General features: G+C 42.5%; 1 protein-coding gene across 4 annotated transcripts in view; it reads left to right on the top strand.

The window, feature by feature from the left end:
• The first annotated feature begins 285 nt into the window (after positions 1–285).
• RUFY2 (RUN and FYVE domain containing 2) overlaps positions 286–26,963 on the top strand; it is a 68,710-nt gene continuing 42,032 nt past the window's right edge. For 3 of the 4 annotated variants that reach the window (XM_060195524.1, XM_060195650.1, XM_060195644.1), the window contains exons 1-7: positions 439–518; positions 3,254–3,427; positions 8,393–8,510; positions 19,587–19,688; positions 21,947–22,070; positions 22,261–22,322; positions 23,292–23,357. In XM_060195524.1, coding sequence (XP_060051507.1) covers positions 515–518; positions 3,254–3,427; positions 8,393–8,510; positions 19,587–19,688; positions 21,947–22,070; positions 22,261–22,322; positions 23,292–23,357 — 650 coding nt within the window. In that variant the 5' untranslated portion in view covers positions 439–514. Of the gene's footprint in view, positions 519–3,253; positions 3,428–8,392; positions 8,511–19,586; positions 19,689–21,946; positions 22,071–22,260; positions 22,323–23,291; positions 23,358–26,963 lie in introns of all 4 variants that reach the window. The other variant, XM_007524161.3, reaches the window with a different exon arrangement.

The raw sequence follows: 26,963 nt of genomic DNA, 5'->3' as shown, positions 1-26,963 counted from the left end.
ATCCTCATGAAAGAAGAATCTGGGGAGAAATTCTGTTACTTATCATTGCCAATTAGTTTTGGTTCCAATATTCTAGACATGTAATCATTTGGAAGAGCTGTGATTTACTTTCAATGTGTTCGGTGCTATAAAGTGGAGGCTTGCAGTGAATTAAAGTTAAATCCCGAGGGAGCCGGCGGCGCAGCGGGTTAAGCGCATGTGGCGCAAAGCGCAGGGACCGGCGTAAGGATCCCGGTTCGAGCCCCCGGCTCCCCACCTGCAGGGGAGTCGCTTCCCCGGCGGTGAAGCAAGTCTGCAGGCGTCTGTCTTTCTCTCCCCCTGTCTTCCCCTCCTCTCTCCTGTGGGAGCCGCGGGTTTCTTTCTCCGCAGCCCCGCTGTCCGCCGGCCGCCGGGGGCGCTGTGGGCCGCAGGGCGCCGGGTCGCGGTCGTCGTGGCGTCTGCGGCGCGTCTGACGGGCGCAGTCGGCGGGGCCGCGGGAGTCTCTGGCCGAGATTGCGTCTCTGCCGCCGCCGCCATGGGTAAGCGCAGCGGGCTGGGCTCTCGGTCCCCGGCGGAAGGCTGCCGCCGGCCGACCGAGCCTGTCGGGAGCGGGGAGCGGGGAGCGGGCCGGGTCTGCGCCGGGGCCCGCGGAGGACGCCCGAGCGCGCCGGAGTCGCCATGGCAACGCGGCCGCCCCGCGCCGGCTCCGGCCGGGTCGCTTTCTGGAGCCTCGCGGCCCGACGGCTTCCGGCCACCCGCGGCTGGGCCTGTCCGGGCGGCGCTCCGGGGCCCGGTGACTTCTCGGGCTTGGGGGGAGGGGGAGGGGATGGCAGCGGGCAGCATCGTCGGAGGTGTCGACCTGGGTGCCTGGCGCCCAGGGGCGGCCGTGCTGTGCGGGACGCCGGGTGAGCCCTCCGCGAGGGTCCGGGGGCGCCCCGAGACTCAGGGGCGACTTCCGGCTGCGGACGGGCTTGGGGGCTGCGGCCCGCGGGCACTTCCGGCGGCCGAGCTGCTGCTGCCGCCCAGCTCCCACCTGCTCCCGGGGCAGCTGCCCGGGCCCCGCCTTTGTCCGGTGGTCACATCGGAAGTTATGGATTGTGACGGCTCTGCCAAGAAAAATGAGAGTCATCACAGAATAGTCAACAGCAAGCAGTTTTGCCCCGGAAAGGATAAGAGGGAGTCATGATCACCAGGCAGATCTGCAGAAATGATGTCGTGCGTGGGATTTTCCACCACGCACCTTGCGCACAGCAGCTGTGGCTGTTTGCTTTTGAAGTTGCTGTAGGATTCAGTGCCAGGCTTCGTGCCTAGCTCGCGCATGAGAAGTAGACTGACTACTAGGCCATCAGAAACCCTGGACTTTGACTCCCAGAAGGGAAAAGACACCATCAGAGATTATCAAATGCTATTGTGTTTCAGTCTTCTGCTATTCACAACAGTGAACAGAGTGCTGGGAAGCATCAGATTCATTCTCTCCTATTTCTATTTCTATTCTATTGCTATTCTATTCTATTTCTATTCTATTTCTATTCTATTTCTATTCTATTTCTATTCTATTTCTATTCTATTTCTATTCTATTTCTATTCTATTTCTATTTCTATTCTATTCTATTCTATTCTATTCTATTCTATTCTATTCTATTCTATTCTATTCTATTCTATTCTATTCTATTCTATTCTATTCCTCCACTCCACTCTACTCTTTCCAGAGCCTTGCTCAACTCTGGCTTATGGTGGTGCTGAGGATTGAACCTGAGACTGGAGCCTCAGGCATGAGAGTCTCTTTGCATAACTATTATACTATCTACCCCAGGGTATAGGACAGAAATTGAGAGGAGGAGAGGGGAAGACAGAGTGGGAGAGAGAAAGACACCTGTAACATTGCTTCACTTATTGTAGAGCTTCCTTGCAGTTGGGGCCCGGGGGGGGGGGTTGAATCGAGATCCTTGAGCCTCGTAACTAACGTGTGTGCTCAACTGAGTGTTCCACCACAGGCCCCGGCATCAGATTTTCTAAGTACTTAAGAGTACAGTGTGTGGGAAAGAATACACTTGTGGACTGAAAGTGTTAGCTTGGATGCATCAGTGAGCGTGGTGCTAACTGAGTCAGTTGTGCAGAAGAGTTGGAGAACTTTAATGTGAAACCAGTTCCTGGCTCATGTTGATTTTTGGGAAAATCAAGAAATCATGCAACACAAGTACAGGTGCTCCCCCCACCCCCATTTCATTAAATAGACAGAAACTGGGAGCCAAGGGAAATACAGAGGGAGAGAGGAAGATAGACACATGCGAACCTGCTTCTCTGCCTGTGAAGTGTCTCGTCCATGCAGGTGGGGGGGGAGGGCGCGAACCTAGGTCCTTGTGCTGATCCTTGCACTTAGTACTATGTGTGCTTAACTGGGAGTGCTGCCGCCCTGTCTGCAACACAACTACGGTTTCAATGAGGGGAGGAGGGAGAGAGATTTAAAATGAGTGAACGAATTGAATGTTTGTGGTCTGGGAGGTGGCACAGTGATAAAGCTTTGGACTCAGCATGAGGTCCTGAGTTTGATTCCCCACAGCACATGTGCCAGAGTGATGTCTGGTTCTTTCTCTCTCCTCCTTTCTCATTAATAAATAAATAAAATCTTTTTTTAAAAAAAAGAATTGAATGTTTGTTGTGGGTGATACTGGAATCTTAGCATTTTAACTCCTTGTTACATATTTCCCAGTGCATGCTGAATATTTGTATTTTTCTTGAATTCATTCTTGGACCATTCTACTTTTTGCTGAGACCTTTAAACATGTTATCTATTTCCCTACTCATCACTATAGAGAGTCATAAAAAAAAAAAAACCCCAAAGTAAACCCAAAATAACTCGGATAGGAGAGATATCACAGCAATGTAAACAATCAACAGATTGTCATGCCTGAGACTGAAAGGGTCCCAGGTTCAATTCTCAGAAGCCACCATCAGCCAGAGCTGGTTGAGTAATGCTCTAGTCAAACAAGCAAGCAAACACAACACCAACCAACTAATTCTCCCTGAAGAGGTTAGTGCAGAATAAGATCAGTAGCACAGAATGGTAAGTGTATATATAGGATCTTGAGTAAAAAATAATAAACTCTGCTGGGAGTGGCTTAGGTAGTACTCTATGGTGTGTGTGTGTGTGAGAGAGAGAGAGAGAGAGAAGGTTTTTTTCAGCATGACTTAGTTTTGGGGGGAAGAAAGGGTTTTTGTCTTTTTCACTGTTATGTCTTAGAAATTACGTGGGATTCCTTTCTTCTGCTTTCAGCTACAAAAGACCCCACAGCCGTAGAGAGAGCAAACTTGTTAAACATGGCTAAACTGAGTATCAAAGGACTCATTGAGTCTGCTCTGAGCTTCGGCCGCACCTTGGATTCTGACTACCCCCCCTTGCAGCAGTTCTTCGTTGTCATGGAACATTGTCTGAAACATGGCCTTAAAGGTATTGTGAGATTTGAAATTCTGTTCTTGTTAAATTTAGAATCTCTCCCTTTCATCTTAAACATCCTTGGAAACGTGATTGTTTTTTAGGCCATAGTTACTGTTACTTCACACTTTATATTGGAAGAAAATATGCCACTGATGTTTACTAATGAATGGTGTTTAAAAAGTGATTAGTTGGGAGTCGGGCTGTAGTACAGCAGGTTAAGTGCAGGTGGTGCAAAGCACAAGGACCGACATAAGGATCCTGGTTTGAGCCCCAGCTCCCCACCTGTAGGGGCGTCGCTTCTCAAGCGGTGAAGCAGGTCTGCAGGTGTCTTTCTCTCCCCCTCTCTGTCTTCCCCTCCTCTCTCCATTTCTCTCTGTCCTATCCAACAACGACGACAACAATAGTAGCTACAATAATAAAACAAGGGCAACAATAAATTAAATTTAAAAAAGTGGTTAGTTGTTAGTGCTGTGTAAAAAGCATTTTTTGATGTTTAGATTTTTTTTTTCAACATACTTTGAACTGGTTTCTGTTTTCTAGGGCAATTATAGTTATTTAATTTTTTTCAATTTGATGAGTCTGATATGAATTCTTATTTGTATAGTTTAAGTGCTACTGAACAAATCCATTAAAATAATTGTTGAAATATAACCTCTGTGGCATATCTGGGGAAAAATTGCCACAGGGGGCTGGGTGGTGGCTCACCCAGTTAAACACAGTCTATCACCATGCACAAAGACCCAGATTTGAGTCCCTGCTCCCCACCTGCAGTGGGTCCGCTTCATGAGCAGGTCTGCAAGTGTCTGTCTTTCTCTCTATCTACCCCTCCTCTTTCAGTTTCTCTCGGTCCTATCCAGTAAAATAGAAAAAAATGGCTGCCGGGAGCAGTGGATTTGTAGTGCAGGCACCGAGCCCCAGCGATAACCCTGGTGGCAATAAAAAAAAAAAAAGTATAAAAGAAAGAAAAATTGTTGTCTGGATTGGGTTATTGTATTTATTGTTTTGGCCTGTTGGAAAAGTCACGGCTCATTTTTACATTGAAAAACATAGAATAAATAGCACATGACTTTTCTGACAGCCCATCAGATATGTAAACAGTTTGTGAAGATTATAACTATACTGATAATGTGATCAACTATATTATATTCTTCTGTACTGTTCATGCTGAATTATTGTTGTTCGCAAAATGTTTGTTTCACACTTAGTTATTTAATATCCATTGCTTAATAACGGTTTGTTCGCTTATAATAACTACTTATATATTCGTAGGTAGTTTTAATCTCTAGTTGATGTTAGCAGCAGCTGTGTAAAAGGTTTTTTATTTAAAGTCAGATACTGGGAGTGGCTATTATAAATGAAAGGGATATTTCTTTCTTTGTTGGTAAAATTGGAGCCTGGGTATTTTGGAGGTATAGAAGTCTGTGGTGTATGAAAGTGGGGGTCAAGGTTAGAAAAAAGGGAGAGAGTTACCTAACTGGTTTGAATAAAATGTATTTAAAACTGAGGAACCTTGGCATCAAATGTGAAGGACTATATGTGCAGTTTTTGATGTACTCATTTATTTTTCTTTAAAGACTTAAAATAATTTTTAATTTCATAAATAATGGTAATTTTTTTACAAGAATCAAACCATCTATAAGCACACAGAATGAAATGACATATATACACTTTTCATTTTATCCTTGTCATTCTATTTATTTTATTTTATTTTTTTTCTATTTATTTCATTTATTTTACCATAGCACTGCTCACCTCTGGCTAATGGCAGTACAGGGGATTGAACCTGGGACCTCAGAGCCTTAGGCATGAAAGTCTCTTTGCATAACCATTATGCTGTCTACCCCTGCCCTCTACTTTCTTTTTTAACTGCCACCAGGTATATGGCTGGGACTCAGTGCCTGCAATACAAATCCACTGCTCCTTTTGTTTCCCCTTCCCCCTTTCTATTTTATTGGATAGGACAGAGAGAATTTAGGGGGAGGGATGGAGGGAGGGAGGGAGAGAGAGAGAGAGACCGAGACCCAGAGGCTGAGACCTGCAGCCCTGCTTCACCACTTGTGAAGTTTTCCCCCTACAGGTGGAGCTTGGGGCTCAAATTCAGCTCCTTGTGCATGTGTGTGCTTAATTAGGTGCATCACTGGCCAGCCCCCATCATTCTACTTACATTATTTTTTCATGAACATGCAAAGAGAAACTCAGAAAATCACTCTGCCACATGCTATTCTAGGGACTGAATGCAGGAGCTCATGCTTTCAAGTCCAGCACTCCAGTTACTGCATTATCTCCTGGACCACTCTTCTGCTTTTTTAAATTCCATTTTAGTTAAATGAGCATCATGTAATAGGTATTCTGTGACTTTCTTTTTTCCTTAAAAATAATTGATGGAGGGAGTCGGGCAGTAGCGCAGCGGGTTATGCGCTTGCATGTGGCACAAAGCGCCAGGACACGTGTTAGGATCCCATTTGGATACCCCTGGCTCCCCACCTGCAGGGGAGTCACAGGCAGTGAAGCAGGTCTGCAGGTGTCTGTCTTTCTCTCCCCCTCTCTGTATTCCCCTCCTTTCTCCGTTTCTCTTTGTCTTATCCAACCACGATGACATCAGTAATAACTACAACAATAAAACAACAAGGACAACAAAAGGAAATAAAAAAAAAAGAAAAACAACAAGGGCAATAAAAGGGAAAATAAATATTAAAAAATAATAATAATAGATGGATGGAGTTGGGTGGTAGCGCAAAGCACAAGCACCGGCGGAAGGATCCCAGTTCGAGTCCCAGGCTCCCCACCTGCAGGGGAGTCGCTTCACAGGCGGTGAAGCAGGTCTGCAGGTGTCTTATCTTTCTATCCCCTCTTTGTCTTCTCCTCTCTCCATTTCTCTCTGTCCTATCCAACAACAACGGCAGCAATAACAACAATAATAACCACAACAACAATGAAAAACAACAAGGGCAACAAAAGGGAAAATAAATAAGTATTAAAAAAGATATATATATGCTCATTCTTTACTGGTATCAAAATAAATTTTTAAAATAGTTTGCAGGCCTATTAGATTGATATGATCAGTTTATTGAGTGAGTCTAAAATAGTTATTTTACTTTGAAACATCAAGAGTTGTGACTTGACTTTTCCTTCTAAGTTACGTTGAAATCTAGGCAGCACAGTCATCAAACCGCTGTATATTTCCTTTTAGATATTGACTCTATTTCCTGTACATCCAATGTGCCTATCATATACGTTACCCAAGAAGAATAACCAAAATAGTCGATTGTTTTCCTTGGAAGAGAAAACTAATCAGCACAAAGTAACCTTAGAACAAACTTTACGGGGCCAGGCAGTGGCGCACTTGGTTAAGCACGCACATTACAGTGCGCAAGGATCCAGGTTCAAGCTCCTGGTCCCCACCTGCAGGAGGAAAGCTTCACAAGAGGTGAGGCAGGGCTGCAGGTGTCTCTGTCTCTATCTTCCCCCTCAATTTCTGTCTCTATACAACAAGTAAATAAATAAACAAATAAACATGAAAAAAAAGAACAAACTTCACATATTTCATCAAGTAAAGGACAATAAATTCAGAGAAGAGCTTAAAATTTAATTACTGTGGCCATTATTTACAAACTCTTTCAGCAAGCAGGTCAGAAGAAAATGAAGATCTTTGTCTCTGCTTTCTCTACAAATATATACATAGATCAGAAGAGACCAGAGCGCCACTCACCTTGTGTTCATATCACTAGGGACCTCTAGGATCTCGGGGATGGGAATGCTGTGCAAATGCAGTTCCAGTCTCTTTGGTTCTGTCTTTCTTTCTTTATATTTATTTAAATATTTATTTATTTACTCCCTTTTGTTGCCCTTGTTTTCTTGTTGTAGTTATTATTATTGTTGTTATTGATGCCATTGTTGTTGGATAGGACAGAGAGAAATGGAGAGAGGAGGGGAAGACAGAGAGGGGGAGAGAAAGACAGACACCTGCAGACCTGCTTCACCGCCTGTGAAGCGACTCCCCTGCAGGTGGGAAGCCGGGGGCTCAAACTGGGATCCTTAATGCTGGTTTTTGTGCTTTGTGCCACATCCACTTAGTCCCCTGCGCTACCGCCTGACTCCTATATTTTTCTTTTTCTTTTTTATATATATATATATTGATTGATTTACTTATTCCCTTTTGTTGCCCTTGTTGTAGTTCTTATTATTGTAGTTATTGATGTCCTTGTTGGATAGGACAGAGAGAAATGGAAAGAGGAGGGGAAGACAGAGAGAGGGAGAGAAAGACAGACACCTGCAGACCTGCTTCACCACCTGTGAAGCGACTCCCCTGCAGGTGGGGAGCCGGGGGCTCGAACCGAGATCCATAGGCCGTTCCTTGCGCATTGCGCCACCTGCGCTTAACCCACTGCACTACCGCCCGACTCCCTATTTTTTTTTTTTAAGATCTTATGAAAGACCAGAATATTATTTGCTTACTGTAGTGCCAGAATCTCAACCCAGGACCTCAAGCCTTCCAATCTTCCACTCTACCTACTAAACATTCTCCCTGTCCTGTTAAAGCTTTAGTTTAATTACTTGCTGGCATATTTTGATAGGGAAGAATAACGTGCATATTTATGATACTTTAAAATATCAGAATCATCTACATCCATGTAATACAGAGAAGTAGGAGAAAGGATTAAAGATGGGCGTAGTCCTGGGAACGTGATGGTGGAGAAGGACGTGGGGGTTAGATTGTGATTTGGGAAACTGAGAAATGTCACACATATACAAGCTACTGTATTTTACTGTCAACGGTAAACCATAAATAATAAATAAATAAATAAATAAATAAAACAAGATGGTCAGGGAAAGGCAAGTGCATATATATATATATCAGAATCAGAAACAGCTGCCTTCTTAAATGTGGGTGAAGGAAGACATACTAAATATTTTAAAGGACATTACTATGATTTTATATGTTGATGTCATCATCTGTATTATATTTTCTTTTTTCAGTAAGAAAATCATTTTTGAGTTATAACAAAACTATCTGGGGCCCTTTGGAACTGGTAGAGAAGTTGTACCCAGAAGCAGAAGAAATAGGAGCCAGTGTTCGGGATTTACCTGGTCTTAAGTAAGTTGTGTTATTAGCTGTTCATCCTTTATTACAGAAGTGTATTTACTGTTGGTTACAAGAATCTTGCACTCTAGTTTGCTATCAGTCTTAAGTAGATTTTTATCTATTCTTCCTAATAAAATTGTGTTCATTCTTTATGGCTCAGCTCAAATTTCATTTCCTATGTGACATGTTTTTAGCCCCTTTAATTAGAATGAATTGCTCTTTTATATTAGATTAATTTCTTTATCATTCACTTGAGTTTTGCATGGCAGGAAAATGCAAGTCCTTTACGATTGGATTTTCCCACCCCTCTCGTTCCTGAGTGTTATACTAGTTTGCAGTAGTGTTATGTGCACATTTTACTAAGCAAATTGTATAAACTGTGTTAAAAGCTTTAATAGTTATTAACTTGTGAGTTGAAATTTTGCAATTCTGTTATGACTAAGTTCTTAATGCTCTTTACAGTTGAATTAAAATATAAATGTTGGGTTGGCGAAATAGCTCTCATGAGCGGTGTGCTGCCTTGCCATGTGTAGGACACAGGCTCAAGCCTGGCCCCCACTGCACAGATAAGCTTCCATACTCTGTCTCTATTAAGAAACAAAACAGAGGGAGTCGGGCGGTAGCACAGTGGGTTAAGCGCACATGGCGCAAAGCACAAGGACCGGCACAAAGATCCCGGTTCAAGCCCCCGGCTCCCTACCTGCAGGGGAATAGTTGCTTCACAAGAGGTGAAGCAAGTCTGCAGGTTTCTATCTTTCTCTCCCCCTCTGTTTTCCCCTCCTCTCTCCATTTCTCTCTGTTCTATCCAACAACGACGACATCAATAACAACAACAATAATAACTATAACAATAAAAACAAGGGCAACAAAAAGGAAAAATGAATAAATAAATATTTTTAAAAAAAGAAAACAGAACGAAACAAACAACAACAAAACTAAGAATTCCTCTTAGTGTATTGTAATTCTTTTAATTTTATTTATTTTAAGGAGAGACTAAAGCACTGCTGAACTCCAGCGTTTGTTGACACTAGGGGTTCGGTGTGTCACCTCTGGTCTCAGGCATGCCAGTCTGGAACACTACTATGAGAGTGTCTCCCTGCCTCGTTTTGCAACTCTTGGGAATGAATAACTTTTTTTTTTTTGGGGGGGGAGCAGGTGTTTGAGTGTACCTAATACAGTGCACGATGACCCAGGTTCAAGCCCTAGTCCCCAACTTCATGAGTGGTGAAGTAGTGCTGCAGGTGCCTCTCTCACTGCCTCTCCACCTTCCCTCTCTGTCTTATAAATAAAGGTGATGTGTTACCAGCTGCCCCTTCAAATCTTTTTTTTTTGGCCTCCAGGGTTATTTCTGGGGCTTGATACCTGCACCATGAACCCACTGCTCCTGGAAGTTATTTTTTCCCTTTTGTTGCCATTCTTGTTTTTTTAATCGTTGTGATTATTATGGATAGATAGGACAGGGAGAAACTGAGAGAGGAGAGGAAGACAGAGGGGGAGATAAAGATAGACACCTGCAGACCTGCTTCACTGCCTGTGAAGTGACCCCCCCCCCCCCCCTGCAGGTGGGGAGCCTGGGGCTTGAACTGGGATCCTTACTTGGGTCCTTGCGCTTTGCACCATGAGCACTTAACCTGCTGCACTACCGCCCAGCCCCCAAAATCACTTTTTTTAAGTCACTCAAATTCAGCAGTGGGGGGGTCTGTTTATACTAACTTTAGTTTTAAATTATGATTAAATTGCAAAAAAAAAAAAACAACAAAAAACCTGACTTATGGTGGTGTGGGGGATTGAACCTGGGACTTGAGAGCCTCAGGCATGAAAGTCTCTTTGCATAAACATTATGCTGTACCCCACCCTTTTTCCAAAAACTTTTTTATCGCTTTTTTTTTTTTTTTTTTTGCCATCAGGGTTATCACTGGGGCTTGGTGGTGCCTGCATGACAAGTCTACCACTCCTGGTGGCTGCCCCCCTTTTTTCTTTTTCTTCCTTTTTATTTATTTATTCATTCATTCATTCATTTTTATTTACTCCCTTTTGTTGTCCTTTTTATTGTTGTAGATATTGTTGTTGTTATTGATGTTGTCGCTGTTGGATAGGACAGAGAGAAATGGAGAGAGGAGGGGAAGACAGAGAGGAGGAGAGAAAGACAGACACCTGCAGACCTGCTTCACCGCCTGTGAAGCGACTCCCCTGCAGGTGGGAAGCTGGGGTTCGAACCGGGATCCTTATGTGGGTCCTTCCGCTTTTTCCCAAGTGCACTTAAGCTGCTGTGCTACCGCCCGACTCCCGTTTTCTTTTTAATAGAGAAATTGAGAGGAAAGGAGAATGTGAGTAGGTGAAAGAAAGAGATACACCTGTCACACTGCTTCTGAAGCTTTCTCCCTGAAGAGGGAAGTGGGGGCTTGAACCCAGATCTCTGCACATGGTGATATGTGCAGTCTGCTACTGGGTGTGCCCCACCTGCCCCTTCAAATCACCGTCACATTCAGCAGTGGGGGCTTGTTTACCGACTTCAGTGACACTATCATTACCCTACAAATCATTTTACTGGGGAAAATAATGTTTATAAAAGACTGTTGACACATGACTACTGCCTCTCTCATCTCCTGTGGTAGGTGTCTGCACCCCATTGTTATGCTTATTCTGTCAGATTATTAGTGTTTTTTTTTTATTTTTTTAGTTTCACAGTTTAGGACTGTATACATTGTAGGAAATATGGTAGTATTTTCTCCGTGTTGTCAACATTCAAAAGATTTTAAGTTATACTTAATGGAGTGTCGAAAGTAAATGGATATTGGGGCTGGGGTCGTGGCATAGTGGTTGTGTCTTAGGCATGAGGCTTCAAAGTCCCTGGTTCAATCCCTAGCGTCACGATATGCCAGAGAGCTAAGCTCTGGGAAAATAAATATATAAGTAAATAAATGAATCAGAGTCTCTGCTTCTGTGGAAGCAAACAAAGAGAATAGCTACTGTTACTGAGCACAGTATGAGTGTAATGCTGTTTTACATGAAATACGTCATTTAATGCTTGAAGCAGTGTTCTAGGGTAGAAATGATCGTGGTTGTCATTATTATTATTGGAATTGGGACCTTGCTCATGCAGTGTCACAAGTCCGGGGCCGATTTTTCATTCAGATAGTGATACAGAGGACTGGGGAAATAACATAGTGGTTTTGCAAAAGGGCTTTCATGTCTGAAGCCTTGAGTCCCAGGTTCAATCTCAACACCACCATTAACCAGAGCTGGGATGTATTCTGGTAAGTTAAACAAAAAAAGTAGTAATAATGTGAGACAGAAAGGGCCAGCAGGATAGCTTACTTGAATAATGCTCTTGCTTTGTCACTTACATGACCTTGGTTGAGTCTGGCCCCACTATACTGAAGGAAGCTTTGGTACTGTGGTGTCTTTCTTTCTGTCTCTCTATCTCTGTCTCTGTCTGAAAAATAGAGGGACAAAAAGAGGAAGAGATACCATAGTACTAATGCTTCCTTGAGTGCTGTAGACCTTCCCGTGTGTTAGAGTTTGAACCAGGCAAGGCATTTGCCCTACTTGGTAAGCTATCTTTCTTTCTCTTTTTTAAATTTAATTAATTTATTTTTTAAAAAAATAATTTATTATTGGATAGAGACAGAGAGAAGTTGAGAGGGTAAGGGAGACAGAGAGGGAGAGAGACAGAGAGACACCTGCAGCCCTGCTTCACCACTTGTGAAGCTTTCCCCCTGCGGGTGGGGACGAGGGGCTTGAACCTGGGTCTTTGTGCACTGCGGTGTGTGTGCTTGACCAGGCGTGCCACTGCCTGGCCCTCCCTTTAAAAAAATTTTTTTATTATCTGTATTTATTTATTGGATATAGACAGCCAGAAATTGAGAGGGAAGGGGATGATAGGGAGAGAGACAGAGAAATATCTGCAGCCCTGCTTCACAGCTTGAAAAGTTTACCCCCCTGCAGGTGGGGAGAGGGGGCTTGAACCTGGGTCCTTGTGATTGACAATACATGCACTTAACCAACCAAGTATGCCACCACCAGGCCCCAAAGATTTACTTATTACTGAGAAAGATGGAGCATCACTCTGGCACATGCAGTGTTGGAAATTGAACTTGGGATCTCTCCCTCTCTAGTTCCCCCTCCCTCTCAATTTCTCTCTGTTCTAGCAAATAAAATAAAGTTTAAAAAAAAGCTAATCTTTTTAAAAAATTAAGCTTGAATCCTGGCTCTGCTGTTAACTATTAACTCCCCTGACCATCATCTTTTTTTTTATATCTACACAAATATTATCGCAATAATAACCATTTAAATCACTAAAAAAATAATACAGTGTGTAAAAAATAATAACAGCAATGAGAGGGAGGTAGCTAAGTGTGTAGAGCTCAATAATTCCATGCCTGTTTCAGCTGCCAGGATAGAGCCGTGCTCTGGTATGTCTCTGTGTCTCTCTGACTCCCCCATAAAAATAAACAAATGAGGTTTGTGGAGAGAACATAATGCTTATGTAGGAAGAGTTTCATTCCTGAAGCTCTGAGGCCCCACGTTAAATCCACTGCAAAACCATTGGCCAGAATTGAGCAGTGCTCTGGGGTGTGTGTGTGTGTGTGTTTGTGTGTGTGGTGTTGCACCTGGTTGAGGACACATGTTACAATGTGCAAGGACCCAGGTTTGAGCCCCCAGTCCCCACCTGCAGGGGGAAAGCTTTTCGAGTGGTGAAGCAGCGCTGAAGGTGTCTCTCTCCTTCTCTATCTCCCCCTTCCCTCTTAATTTTATCCAATAAATAAAGATAATAAAATATTTTTTTTAAAAAAGGGAAATATATATATATATATATATATATAATGTGGATGATATATTCTCTTTAAAAATCATGTTAGGGCGGAGGGTAGACAGCATAATGGTTATGCAAAACAGACTCTCATGCATGAGGCTCTGAAGTCCCAGGTTCAATCCCTCGCACCACCATGAGCCAGAGCTGAACAGTGCTCTGGTAAAAAAAATATATATATATATATATATATATATATATATATATGTATATGTATGTATATATATAATTTAAAAAATCATTTTAATGGGAGTCGGGTGATAGTGCAGTGGGTTAAGCGCACGTGGCTCAAAGAGCAAGGACCAGTTAAGGATCCCGGTTCGAGCCCCTGGCTCCCCACCTGCAGGGGAGTCGCTTCACAAGCAGTGAAGCAGGTCTGTAGGTGTCTATCTTTCTCTCTCCCTCTGTCTTCCCCTCCTCTCTCCATTTCTCTCTATCCTATCTAACGACAATGACATCAATAACAACAACAATAATAACTTCAACAATAAAACAACAGGAGCAACAAAAGGGAATACGTAAATAAATAAATATTTTAAAAGTCTTAAAAAAAAATCATGTTAATAAACAAGGGCAACAAAAGGGAAAAAAATAGCTTCCAGGAGCAATGGATTCGTAGTGCAGGCACCGAGCCCCAACAATAACCCTGAAGGCAAAAAATAAATAAATAATAAAAGGTTAAATTAAGAAATCTTGTTAATTAGTATACATGAGTGGTCCGGGAGGTGGTGTAGTGGCTAAGGCACTATACTCTCAAGCATGAGGTCCTGAGTTCAATCCCTGGCAGCACATGTTCCTGAGTGATGTGTGGTTCTTTCCCTCTCTCCTCCTATCTTTCTCATTCATAAATAAATAAAATCTTTAAAAAAATAATATTATACATGATGTGGAAAACTGAGAAATGTTACACATGCACAAACTACTGTATTTTACTACTGACTATAAACCACCCATTAATTCCCCCACTAAATGGAAAAGTTATATATGGGGGAAGGTTCAAAATGGCAGCACATGGCGCATCAGTATTTTCCTGTTAGTGTAAATGACAACATGAATCAGCAGTACATGGAAAAACACTCATAAAAGTGGACCAACAAGTTTCCACAGCAAAGGGCAAAAGGTCAGCACACAGGAGGCAAAGACAGAGAGAGACACTCTCTCCCCAGGAAAAAAACTTTATTCTGGTAAACGGGAGGACAACATCCTGGTACCTCAGTCCTATTCCAGTTTTATACTTCTAATTTACTAGCAACTGGAGACAGGTAATAAACAGCCATAAACTAGGTGGATGCTGTGTCAACACCCTTCTAAGAATGAGAATTTGCTGAGATTAGCCTTGGTGAATGACTGAAATTCAGTCTCTATAGTCACAGAACCTACGGGCAGATTCCAGAAAGAGCTGTCCTTTGCCAGCCCACAGCCTGCCAGATTCTATTCCCCACCATCCCTAGAGTGTACATGTTTCTTTTCAGTCCTGAATCCATGCCCACTGCAACCAAGTGGATACTGAGAACTTGTATCCTTAAACTCTTGGTAGTTATCTAACTCGTCTTCTGGTGCTGTATAGCACCTGCAAGACACTTGTGACCATGAACACATGGTCACTGCCCAGGCTCACTCATCACAGACACCTAGCCCAGACCCTAATGAGATATTTAATGTAATGACAAAACAGGAAGTTAACTACACTGTTGAAACCTCAAATTCAGTAGAGACGTGTAAACTTCCTAAAGAGAACTCCACAATCGTGTTCCTAAAGATGATCACTGAAATCAGAAATTCAATGGAAGAACTCTTCAACAAAGTTAGAGAAAGTATGAGAGAAGTCATAACAGAAATCAGAGGTAAAGAATGTAGTCACGGAAGTAAAATATACAGTATAGAGAAGGTGTCCACCACAGAAGAGGGGAGCCAGAGGCCAAGTGGTTAGGTGGTGCATAGGGTAGAAGAAGCTGTAAACACACGCAGCCGAAAGAACTAAAACAAATGAAGATCACATGAGGAAGTTATGGGACAGCATAAAGAGAAACAACCGGTTCAATTTCCCTCACCACTATAACCCAGAGTTGAGCAGTGCTCTTGTGAAGGGAGTGGGTGGAAGGAGCCCATGACATGCTATACTGAAAAGTAGAAACTCTCTCTGTCTCTCTCTCTGGAACCTAATGACTTTTCTAGTTGAACAAGTACTAATTACACTTTCTATCTTTGCTTTTTTTTTTTAATTTTAAAAAAATATTTATTTATATATTTTTACATGTTATGCATGTAAAAAAAAAAGAAGTAGAAACGTAAAAAAAAAAATATTTAAAAAAAAAAGAGAAGCAACCTTCACATCATAGGGGTACCACAAGGCAAAGCAAGAAAGTAAATGCCACAAAAATAGTTTTTATTTATTTATTTTTGGTCTTGAGGCTTTATTTCTACACTCGTAGGCTGTTTTTCTCTAAAAATAGTGAGAGAAGAGTCACCCAAACATTGCAGCTTTTCTCAGCACTGTACTTTCTGTGGCGCCAGGGCTTGGAACTGGGTCGAGCACATGCCAAGACACATGCCCTCCTCAGTGAGCTTCATCTCTGACCTAGAAATAGATTCTTTTTTTTTTTCTTTTAAATAGGGACAGAGAAGTAGAGAGGTAAAAAGAGTGAAGGAGACTATAGCACTGAAGCTTCCTTCAGTGTGGTGGGGGCTATGCTCAAGATGAAAACCTGGCGTGATTACATCTTGAGCCAGGTAACTGGCAACAACTGTAGTGATGGTAACCTCTATTCTTACACTGGGTTAACAGTTTTAACCTGTACCCCAGACAGCTGATGAATCTCATTGACTTTGATACCTTGACATCCAGTTGTGCAGTCACTTCATCCAGTTATGAATCATGTGCAGTGGCAAGTTTATGAGAAGAAGTAGGCCGAGGAGATGCATCCGATCGCTCTGCATCCATTGTCCCCATATGTCTGGGGGAAGAGACTGTTGCATTGCCGACTGGTGGAACTTGATGTAACTTGCCTCCTTTCATGGTCAGGCCTTGAATGGTCTAGGCCTCTGAAGCTGGGCTGGTCCCTCCAGGCCAGGGTAGAGGCACACACTGTATATGTTGTAGCTGTCCTAATCACCTGTACTGAAGACTGGAGACCTTGATGGTTTGGACTGGTATGGGGTGGTCAGGTCCTCTGGAGGGGACTGGGAAAGAGTCTCCAACATGACCACGTGGACTTGTTTCACACTCAGTGAGTTGCAGAATGCCACTGATAGTGACCAAGGTGGTAATTCTCTCAGGACAATTCCCTTCTGACAGGTTGATACGCCCACAACTCTTTTTGCATCATCTTTACTGATTGCCCCTTCTGAGAATAAGTAGCTGGATGGTGAGAATTACATATAACCCGCCTCCAGTCACACTGCTGTTCCTGTTGAGCAGTGTTCCAGAGAACTGGACCCCAAGTCTTCTGTCACTGGTGGAAGGTTAAAAGCAAGAACTGTGGGAGTCGGGTGGTAGCGCAGCGGGTTAAGCGCACACCGACATAAGGATCCCGGTTTGAGCTCCCAGCTCCCCACCTGCAGGGGGGTTGGTTTATAAGCAGTGAAGCCGGTCCGCAGGTGTCTATCTATCTCTCCCCATCTCTGTCTTCCCCTTCCCTTTCCATTTCTCTCTGTCCTACCCAAAAACCACACCAATAACAACAACAACAATAATAACCGCAACAAAGGCAACAAAAGGGAAAAAAATAGCTTCCAGGAGCAGTGGATTCCTGGTGCACTGAGCCCCAGCAATAACCCTGGAGGAAAAACAAACAGACAAACAAGAACTGCAGGTGTGAGGTGACTGAGGGAAAAGAGGGAGCAAGGGGGGAAAGGGAAGAACAGGAAGCTGGGGTCGAATAATAGGAGCAGGCAGGAAGGTAGGAGGAGAATGGGGGGTTGAGGTGGAGGAAAAAGGGCAAAAGAGAAATCAGGACCAATGGAGGTGGGGGCCAGGCAGTGGCATCCCAGGTTAAACACACAATATGAAGTGCAAGGACCTGTGCAAGTATCACACCTGCAGGGGGTAGCAGGCAAAAATAAAAAGGCTAAGTGGAGGGTGTTAGAGGGTAGGCAACAAGTGGAAGAAGTGGCAGGCTGTGGCTGATCCAGGAAGGTCCAAGAGCTTCAAACAAAATAGCAGCCCAGGAGGTATCACAGTGGTAGAGTTTGGGGCCTGTAAGCCTGATGTCCTGAGTTCAGTCCTGGCACATGCCAGAATGCTGCTGCGGTGGGCACTCTTCTTTTTCCCTGCTACCCCAGTAGCTCATTCAATGAATAAAATAATCTTTAAAAACAAGTTTGAAGCAAATAAACCCAGCTGATGCTCACCAAGACACACAAAAGTCAAAATGGTTGGCGTACTGCACCAAAGTAAAAGACCGGTGAGAAGGGAGGGGAGGGTTCAGGTCCGGGCGCAGGAGGACCTAGTGGGGGTTGAATGGAGCAGTGGAAAACTGAGAAATGTTACAAGTGTACAATATTGTACTTTGCTGTTGACTATAAACCATTAATCCCCCAATGAAGAAATTAAAAAAAATAAAAATGACAAAGATCAAATATAAAGTTTTTAATTTTTTTATCGTTATTTGTTTATTGGACAGAGACAGTCAGAAATTAAGAGGGAAGGCAGAGATAGGGAGAGAGCCAGAGAGACACCTGTAGCCTTGCTTCACCACTTGTGAAGTTTTCCCTCTGCAAGTGGGGACGGGGGATGGGGGGGGGTGCGGAGCTCGAATCCGGGTTCTCGCACACTGTAACGTGTGCTCAACCAGGTGTGCCACCACCCGGCCCTAAAAGATTTTTAAAATATTTATTTTAAAACATTTTATTTTGTACAGAAACAGAAATTTAGTGGGAAGGGAAAGATAGAGAAGAGAGAGAGACATCTGTAACACTGTTTCGCTGCTGATGAAGCTCCCCCCCAACCCCAAGGGGAGGACTGAGGCTTGAACCTGGGTCCTTGCATACTGAACTGTGTGCATTTTACCCAGTGTGTGCCCACCCAGCCCCCAAAGAGAGAATTTTTAAAGTAGCACAAGAAAGTTAGGTTGTGTCACACCCAGTTAAATGCACATTACCCTGTCCAAGGACCTATGTTCCAACCCCCACTCCCCACCTGTGGGGGAAGCTTCGTGAATGGTAAAACAGTTCTGCACTTGTCTCTCCTACCTACCTATCCCCCACCCCTCTCAATTTTTCTATGTCCTATCAAATTAAATAGAAGGATAGAAAGTGTCCAAAAGGAGCAGCTTCATGCAGGCACCAAGCTCCAGCAATAACCCTGGCAGCAAAAAATTAACAAACAATATGAGAAAACAAACAAAAAAATCGTGTAAAACTTCCCAACATTGAATTTTTAAAAGTATAAATGGACGGGAGTCGGGCTGTAGCGCAGCAGGTTAAGCGCAGGTGGCGCAAAGCACAAGGACCGGCATAAGGATCCCGGTTGGAACCCCGGCTCCCCACCTGCAGGGGAGTCGCTTCATAGGCGGTGAAGCAGGTCTGCAGGTGTCTGTCTTTATCTTCCCCTCTCTGTCTTCCCCTCCTCTCTCCATTTCTCTCTGTCCTATCCAACAATGACAACAACAATAATAACTACAACAATAAAACAATAAGGGCAACAAAAGGGAATAAATAAATAAAATAAATATTAAAAAAAAGTATAAATGGACAAAAGAAATATTTGAAAACCAGCAAGTAGCTCAGTGATCTGGAATTAATTGCCGGTTTGGCAGACTGGCCTTGGTCGTGGTACAGCATGGTATAGCAGTTCTCTCAGACATCATGCCCTGTCGATGCGTTTTGCTTGTACGCTCTAGAGTGCTAAGCCCATTCTCACATAATATTTCTTGTAGAAGCATCCTGACTGTTCTTAGAATCACTTTTCCAAGGCACAAGATGGCACCCAGAAATCCTGAGACCTAAATAGCTGCCAGGTGTTAGTTTGTGCACTCAGAGAACTGATGTAAACTGCTAAGATTAAGTGACCTAGAGGTAGTGCGGTAGAAGAATCCAGGACTTGCAAAACTTGGGGTTGTGAGTTCTATCTATAGCTCTACATGTTTCAGAGTCATGTTCTGATTTTTCTCCTGTAAGTTGGTAAATAAATAAAAAATCTACAAAAGTGAAAAGAAAAGCAGCATAAATTATTATTATTGTTATTATTACTAATGTGTACCTCAGTAGAAATTGAACATGTAATGCTTACTCTTTGGGTTGGGCTTTTATTTATTTATTTATTATTATTTTTTTAGGACCCCCTTGGGTCGTGCAAGAGCATGGCTTCGATTAGCTCTTATGCAAAAAAAGATGGCTGATTACCTGCGTTGCTTAATAATTCAAAGGGATCTCTTGAGGTCAGTACCATTGTTTCATATTTATTATTATGTGACTGAGGAAATAACTGGTAGAATATCAAGATTTGTTCTGATTTGTTGTTTTTATTTTTATTTTTTTTCTTTTACCAAAGCACTGCTCAACTCTGGTTTATAGTGGTGCAGGGGATTGAACCTGGGACTTTGGAGCCTCAGGCAGAGTCTCTTTGCATAACCACTATGCTATCTACACCTGGAGCATCAAGTTTTTATGCCTGGGGTTCCTGGTTCTGTCTGTAGCACCAGACAGTGGGGCTTTGGCTTCTTCTCTCTGCCTTACCTGAATTTTTTTTTTTCTCTCATATGTAATAAATCTTTTTTAAAAATCATATTATCATTTTTTCTTTTATTTTTACCTGATTTTCCAAAAACATTGCAGCTTAATACAAAAATATACAATAAGGTGGCATAAAAGAAGCAAAATGCGGGGTTGTGTGGTAGCACAACAGGTTAAGCGCCCATGGCGCAAAGCGCAAGGATCAGCATAAGAATCCCCGTTTGGAGTTGGATGGTAGCGCAGCGGGTTAAGCGCACGTGGCGCAAAGCGCAAGGACCGGCATAAAGATCCCGGTTCAAGCCCCCAGCTCTCCACCTGCAGGGGAGTCGCTTCACAAGTGGTGAAGCAGGTCTGCAGGTGTCTATCTTTCTCTCCCCCTCTCTGTCTTCCCCTCCTCTCTCCATTTCTCTCTATCCTATCCAACAACGACGACATCAACAACAATAATAACTACAACAATAAAACAATAAGGGCAACAAAAGGGAATGAATAAATAAATAAATAAATAAATATTTAAAAAATTAAAAAAAAAAAAGAATCCCCGTTTGGGGAGGCGGGCGGTAGCGCAGTGGGCTAAGCGCACGTGGCGCCAAGCGCGAAGATCGGCGTAAGGCTCTGGGTTCGAGCCCCGGCTGCAGGGGAGTCACTTCACAGGCAGTGAAGCAGGTCTGCAGGTGTCTATCTTTCTGTCCCCCTCTCTGTCTTCCCCTCCTGTCTCCATTTCTCTCTGTCCTATCCAACAACAACAACATCAACAATTAAAAAAAAAATTCAAAAAAGAATCCCCGTTTGATCCCCTGGCTCCCCACCTGCAGGGGAGGGTCTTTTCATGGGCAGTGAAGCAGGTCTGCAGTTGTCTGTCTTTCTCTCCCCCTCTTTGTCTCCTCCTCTCTCCATTTCTCTCTGTCCTATCCAACAACAACAGCAATGACAATAATAATGACAACAACCAGGGTTACAACAATGGTAACAAAATGGAAAAAAAATAGCCTCCAGGAGCAGTGGATTCACAGTGCAGGCACCCAGCCCCAGAGATAACCCTGGAGGCAGCAAAATGAGAGAAAATGATGGTAGGGATATATAACACAGATAGGAGTGACCCTAAAAAGTGAAAACTCTAAGATTTTTATCAGCCAGGTTAAGTGTACGTAGTATGAAGCACAAGGACTCAAGCAAGGATCCCAGTTCGAGCTCCTGGCTCCCTAAGGGGCTCCCTACCTGCGGGAGGAGGGGGTAGGGTGGGGGAGGGGTCGGTGTGTGTGTGTGTGTGTGTGTGTGTGTGCGCTTCACAAGTGGTAAAGCAGTTCTGCAGGTGTCTTTCTCACTCTCTGTCTTCCCCTTCCCTCTCAATTCTTCTCTGTCTTCCCCTTCCCTCTCAATTCTTCTGTCTTTATATAGAAAAAAAATGCCAATGGCAAAAAAAAAAAAAAAAAGGATTTTATCAGTCAGTATGAGGAAAATTGGCTACATTACTAAATTTCTCTCTTTCTCTTTTTGCCTCCAGGGTTATCTTTGGGGCTCAGTGCCTGCACTACTAATCCACTGCTCTGGGAGGCTATTTGTCCCATTTTGTTGCCCTTGTTGTTGTTTTTATTGTTGCTATTGCTGTTGTTGGATAGGACAAAGAGAAATCGAGAGGAGGGGAAGATAGAGAGGGAGAGAAAGACACCTGCAGACCTGCTTCACTGCCTGTGAAGCGACCCCCCCCCTTCAAGTTCACATACATAAATGCCAGTTTGAAGATATCTGGCTTATAAAATGTGCGCTTCAACAAGGGCAACAAAAGGGAATAAATAAATAAATAGTAAAAAAAAAAAGTGCGCTTAACCAGGTGTGTCACCACCCAGCCCCAGATATCTGGCTTATAATGGTTCCAAATTTGTAATAGGGTGCTGATAAATTTGAAATGTAGTTGTTGAAATAAATTTGTGATTTAAGATTTCTATTGTTTTAATTTTCACAGTGAATTCTATGAGTATCATGCACTAATGATGGAAGAAGAAGGAGCGGTAATTGTTGGGCTGCTGGTTGGCCTGAATGTAATAGATGCTAATCTGTGTGTGAAAGGAGAGGATTTAGACTCCCAGGTAAGTGGCAACGACCAGTGTCCAATACAGAGTGTTGACAGTTTGCGCTGTTCCTCTTTCATCCAGCTGTTACTCTTAGTGTTGTCTGTTGTGCTGATAAATAGTAAAGAAAATTGAGACTGAAACACAGTAGCATGTTGAAGGCCGAGTATATCTCCCTTTTAAATATAAATAAATTTATTTACTTCAGGTTGGAGTGATTGATTTTTCCATGTACTTAAAGAATGAAGAAGATATCGGAAATAAAGAAAGGTATTGTTTTCCTAACTTGTTTTGCATGTATTTTATGTAATTATTTATAAATCAGTATGAGGTCCATCTATTTACAATTTGTTTTTTCTTTCGTTCTTTTTTTAATTATTTTATTTATTTATTAATGAGAGGGCTAGGAGGAGAGAGAGAAAAACCAGACATCACTCAGGTACATGTGCTGCCAGGGATTGAACTCAGGACCTCATGCTTGAGAGTCCAGCACTGTATCCACTGCGCCACACCCCCTACCACTCTTTCATTCTTTTTTATCTGCTTTGTTTTTACTTTCACTTACTTAGTTTTATAAGGCGAACACCATGTAGAAGGAATGGGAATAGTATGAAGTAAAACTTTAAATTTAACCTAAAGTTTATTTTAGTAACTAGCTATATTTTGTGATAAAAAGGGATGAAAATTTATTATCCACAAGCTTACAAATCAGATCTAATCATGTCCCCACCAACAGGGGAAAAGCTTCACGAGTGGTGAAGTAGGGCTATAGATGTCTCTGTCTCCCCCCCCCCCCTTTTTTTTTTTTAACCACCAGAGCACTGCTCAGCTCTGGCTTATGGTGGTGTGGGGATCGAACCTGGGATTTTGGAGCCTCAGGCCTAAGAGTCTCTTTGCATAACCATTCTGCTATCTACCCCTGCCCTTTCTCCCTATCTTTCCCTTCTCTCTCAATTATCTGTCATTAGCCAGTAATAAATACAATAAAAAAAGATCTTGTCATGCTTAAACTATCTGAATAATATTAAGTCTAGTACTATTAGTATATTTAATAAAGACTGTAGTTATTTTCTAGCATACAGTTTACTGCTACATAGATATAAACACTCTAAAGTTTGACTTTAAAGGCAAGATAGTACTGTTTTGCCATTATAGTTTTACAATAATTTTGTAGAATTTTGATATTTTTGCACAAAATCAATGCCTTTCAACAAATACAAAATGACTTTTTTCTTTAAGGAATGCTCAGATTGCTGCCATATTAGATCAGAAGAATTACGTTGAAGAGTTAAACAGACAACTGAAGTAAGTACTATGGGCACTTAGTATATTTATGACTGTTTGGTCTCCCTCCCGATTGCCCTCCCTTCTTTTGTATTTTTGACCCCGTAAAGTCAGTTTGACCCTGATCTTTCTTTCTAAGCATCTTTGAGAAATTATTGCTGGGGTGGGGGCAGGTTGAGCACACAGATTACTATGTGCAAGGACCTGGGTTAACAAGCCCCCAGTCCACACCTACAAGGGGTATAAGCTTCATGAGCTGTGAAGCAGGACTGCAAGTATCTCTCTTCCTCTCCGCCACTGTCTTTCCTTCCCTTCTCAACTTCTCTCTTTCCTACCAAGTGAAAAAAAAGGGAAAAAATGACCACCAGGAGTATATATATATATATATATATATATATATATATATATATATATATATATATCCAGAGCACTGATCAGCTCTAGTTTATGGTGGTGCAGGGGATTGAATTTGGGACTGTGGAGCCTCAGGCATGAGAGTCTCTCTGTATAACCATTGTGCTATCTACCCCTCCTGATGAGTATTACATTTGTAGTGCAGGCACCAAACTCCTGTGATAACGCTGGTGTCAATAAAGAAATAAAACAAAACAAATGAAAAGCAGACTGCTGTGCCCTCAGTAAAAAGGCTGGGTAGGGCTAAAGATGTATATTATCTTTATGCCAGGAATTCACTTTTTCTACTCGAAGGGTTTTCATGCGTAACTAGCCGTTGTTTACTACAATGGAGGTTTTCTTCTTACAGTCTCAGCTGGTCCTTGAAACCATCAATGAATACTATGAGAAGAGTTTCTGAGATCTGTATGTAAAATAGTATATATAGTGTATTTTGTTCAATAGAAATATAATGTGAGCCACATGGATAATTAAAAATTTCGAGTAACCACACCAGAAAGCTAAAAAAAAAAAAGGCAGTGAAATTAATTAAGTATATTTAATTTAAACCCAAATATTATCATTTTTAGCAACAAGAAATACTGATCTACTTTATATTTTTGTACTGTTTTAAAAGTTCATATGTTTTATACTTATGACATCTTTTAATTTGGACTAATCACATTCCTTATAAGTGTAGTAGGTACATGAGGCTTCTGGTAGATAACACAGGTACAGAAGAAATATTTGCTACACAGGTAGAAATGGATTGTTCCTGGGAGTCCGGCGGTAGTGCAGCGGGTTAAGCGCAGGTGGTGCAAAGCACAAGGGCCGACATAAGGATCCTAGTTCGAGCCCCCGGCTCCCCACCTGCAGGGGAGTCACTTCACAGGCGGTGAAGCAGGTCTGCAGGTGTCTGTCTTTCTCTCCCCCTCTCTGTCTTCCCCTCCTTTCTCCATTCTCTCTGTCCTATCCAACAACGACGACAACAGTAATAACTACAACAATAAAATAACAAGGGCAACAAAAGGGAATAAATAAATAAATATTTTTAAAAAAAGAGAAAAGGGTGATTCGACTTCCGGAGGCGGAGCTACGAGCAGCAGATGGCTTTCTCTCCTCTCCTCTCCTCTCCCGGATCAACTAGGAATACCAAAGGAGACCACCCGGACCGAAACAAGACAGGACTAGAATGACCACAGAAACCCAGTAAATCACCCGTGAGTACAAACACGCGTGGCTGGTGACAGAGAGGAGAGAGGGGCCTAAGGAGAGACTAAGTGACTGCTAACAGTTCAACAGTTTGTCAGTGGAGACACCACCTCCAGTCTGCTCCACCAACAAGGGGACAGCTGAAGGGAGGAAAGGACTCCCCAGAGACTCACCAAGTGCAACTCTGAGTCTCCATTGCTACTACCCTCAGAATCTGGAGCAGCAACAGGGAGGGACACCAGGGTACACCGGGGTACAGAGATCTAACCGGGAAACTCAGGAGAAGACCTATACCTCGGTGGCATAGCTGAGGGGCTGTGAAAGTCTCTTTGCATAACCACTGGATTATCTCTGCCACACCCTGCTTTATCTCTTGGTCAGGAGTCAGTGATTAAGCTAAGAAGCCTATTGATAGTTGAAAAGCCCTCAGGCTCCCATAGCCTACAGGGAAAAAAAAAAAAAGGCTTTTACACCACTGAACTCCAACTCAGGGATTGAAAAAACTGTTAACTTATATAAAATGGTTAAAACAACAAGAAAAAATATTGGAGACTCAAACCAGGACAAGAGTCCAGCTAAAAGTCCTCCAGAGGGTGAAGCACAAAACAACGAGTTCAACATCCAAACATTAGCTAAGGAAATAATAACAGGAGTTAGTAAAGAATTTGAAAAAATTGTAATCAGAAATGCAGGAACAACAAATGAGAATATGGAAGAAAATTCTAATTATCTCATGATTATTAGAGAGCTGAAAGCTGAAATCGCTGAGCTAAGAAGGCAACTAGCTGAACAAGCTGAAACAGTATCAGAGCAGGGCAACAAAATAGATGAACTCCAGAAAGCAGTAGAGGGCAGAGAGAATAGAATCAATGAGGCTGAAGACAGAATTAGCAAGATTGAGGATGAATTAGAGACAACTAAAAAAGAAGTAAGAGATCTCAAAAAGAGATTAAGAGATTCTGAAAACAACAACAGAGTCCTATGGGATGACTTCAAAAGAAACAATATACGCATTATTGGCTTACCAGAGGAAGAAAGAGAAGGGGAGGAAGAAAGCGTTCTCCAGGCCATAATAGCTGAAAATTTCTCTAGTCTAGACAACACCAAAGACATAAAGATTCAAGAAGCCCAGAGGGTCCCAAACAGAATTAACCCAGACCTAAAGACACCAAGACATGTCATACTTAGATTGGAAAGGAATAAGGATAAAGAAAGGATCCTCAAGGCTGCAAGAGAAAAACAAAGAGTCACCTACAAAGGAAAACCCATAAGATTAGCAGCAGACTTCTCCATACAAACACTACAGGCCAGAAGAGAATGGCAAGATATCTATCGAGTGCTCAATGAGAAAGGCTTTCAGCCAAGAATACTATATCCTGCTAGATTGTCATTCAGACTAGATGGAAGCATCAAAACCTTCTCAGACAAGCAACAGTTGAAGGAAGCAACCATCACCAAGCCTGCCCTGAAAGAAGTTCTGAAAGGTCTCCTATAAACAACCAGACCACCACAAATAGGACATATATCAAAACACTCTAAAACTCTACAAGAATGGCGTTAAAATATCTTCAATCTTTGATATCAATAAATGTGAATGGCCTGAATTCACCTATTAAAAGACACAGAGTAGGAAGATGGATCAGAAAACACAACCCAACAATATGTTGTCTACAGGAAACTCACCTAACTCAACAAGACAAACACAGACTTAAAGTGAAAGGATGGAAAACTATCATTCAAGCCAATGGCCCACAAAAAAGGGCAGGAGCAGCTATTCTCATATCTGACATGATAGACTTTAAAATAGATAAGATTAAAAAAGATAGGAATGGACACTACTTAATGCTCAGAGGATCAGTCAATCAAGAGGACTTAACAATTATTAATATCTATGCACCCAATGAGAAGCCATCTAAATACATCAAACTTCTACTGAAAGAGCTACAGCAATATATTAACAGTAACACAATCATAGTAGGGGACTTCAACACCCCACTATCTCAACTTGACAGATCATCCAGG

The sequence above is a fragment of the Erinaceus europaeus genome, chromosome 1 (genome assembly GCF_950295315.1).
Source record: "Erinaceus europaeus chromosome 1, mEriEur2.1, whole genome shotgun sequence".
Classification (NCBI taxonomy): Eukaryota; Metazoa; Chordata; class Mammalia; order Eulipotyphla; family Erinaceidae; genus Erinaceus; species Erinaceus europaeus.
The sequence above is the reverse complement of the archived record's forward strand: the minus strand, read 5'-3'. Positions and strand labels throughout refer to the sequence as shown.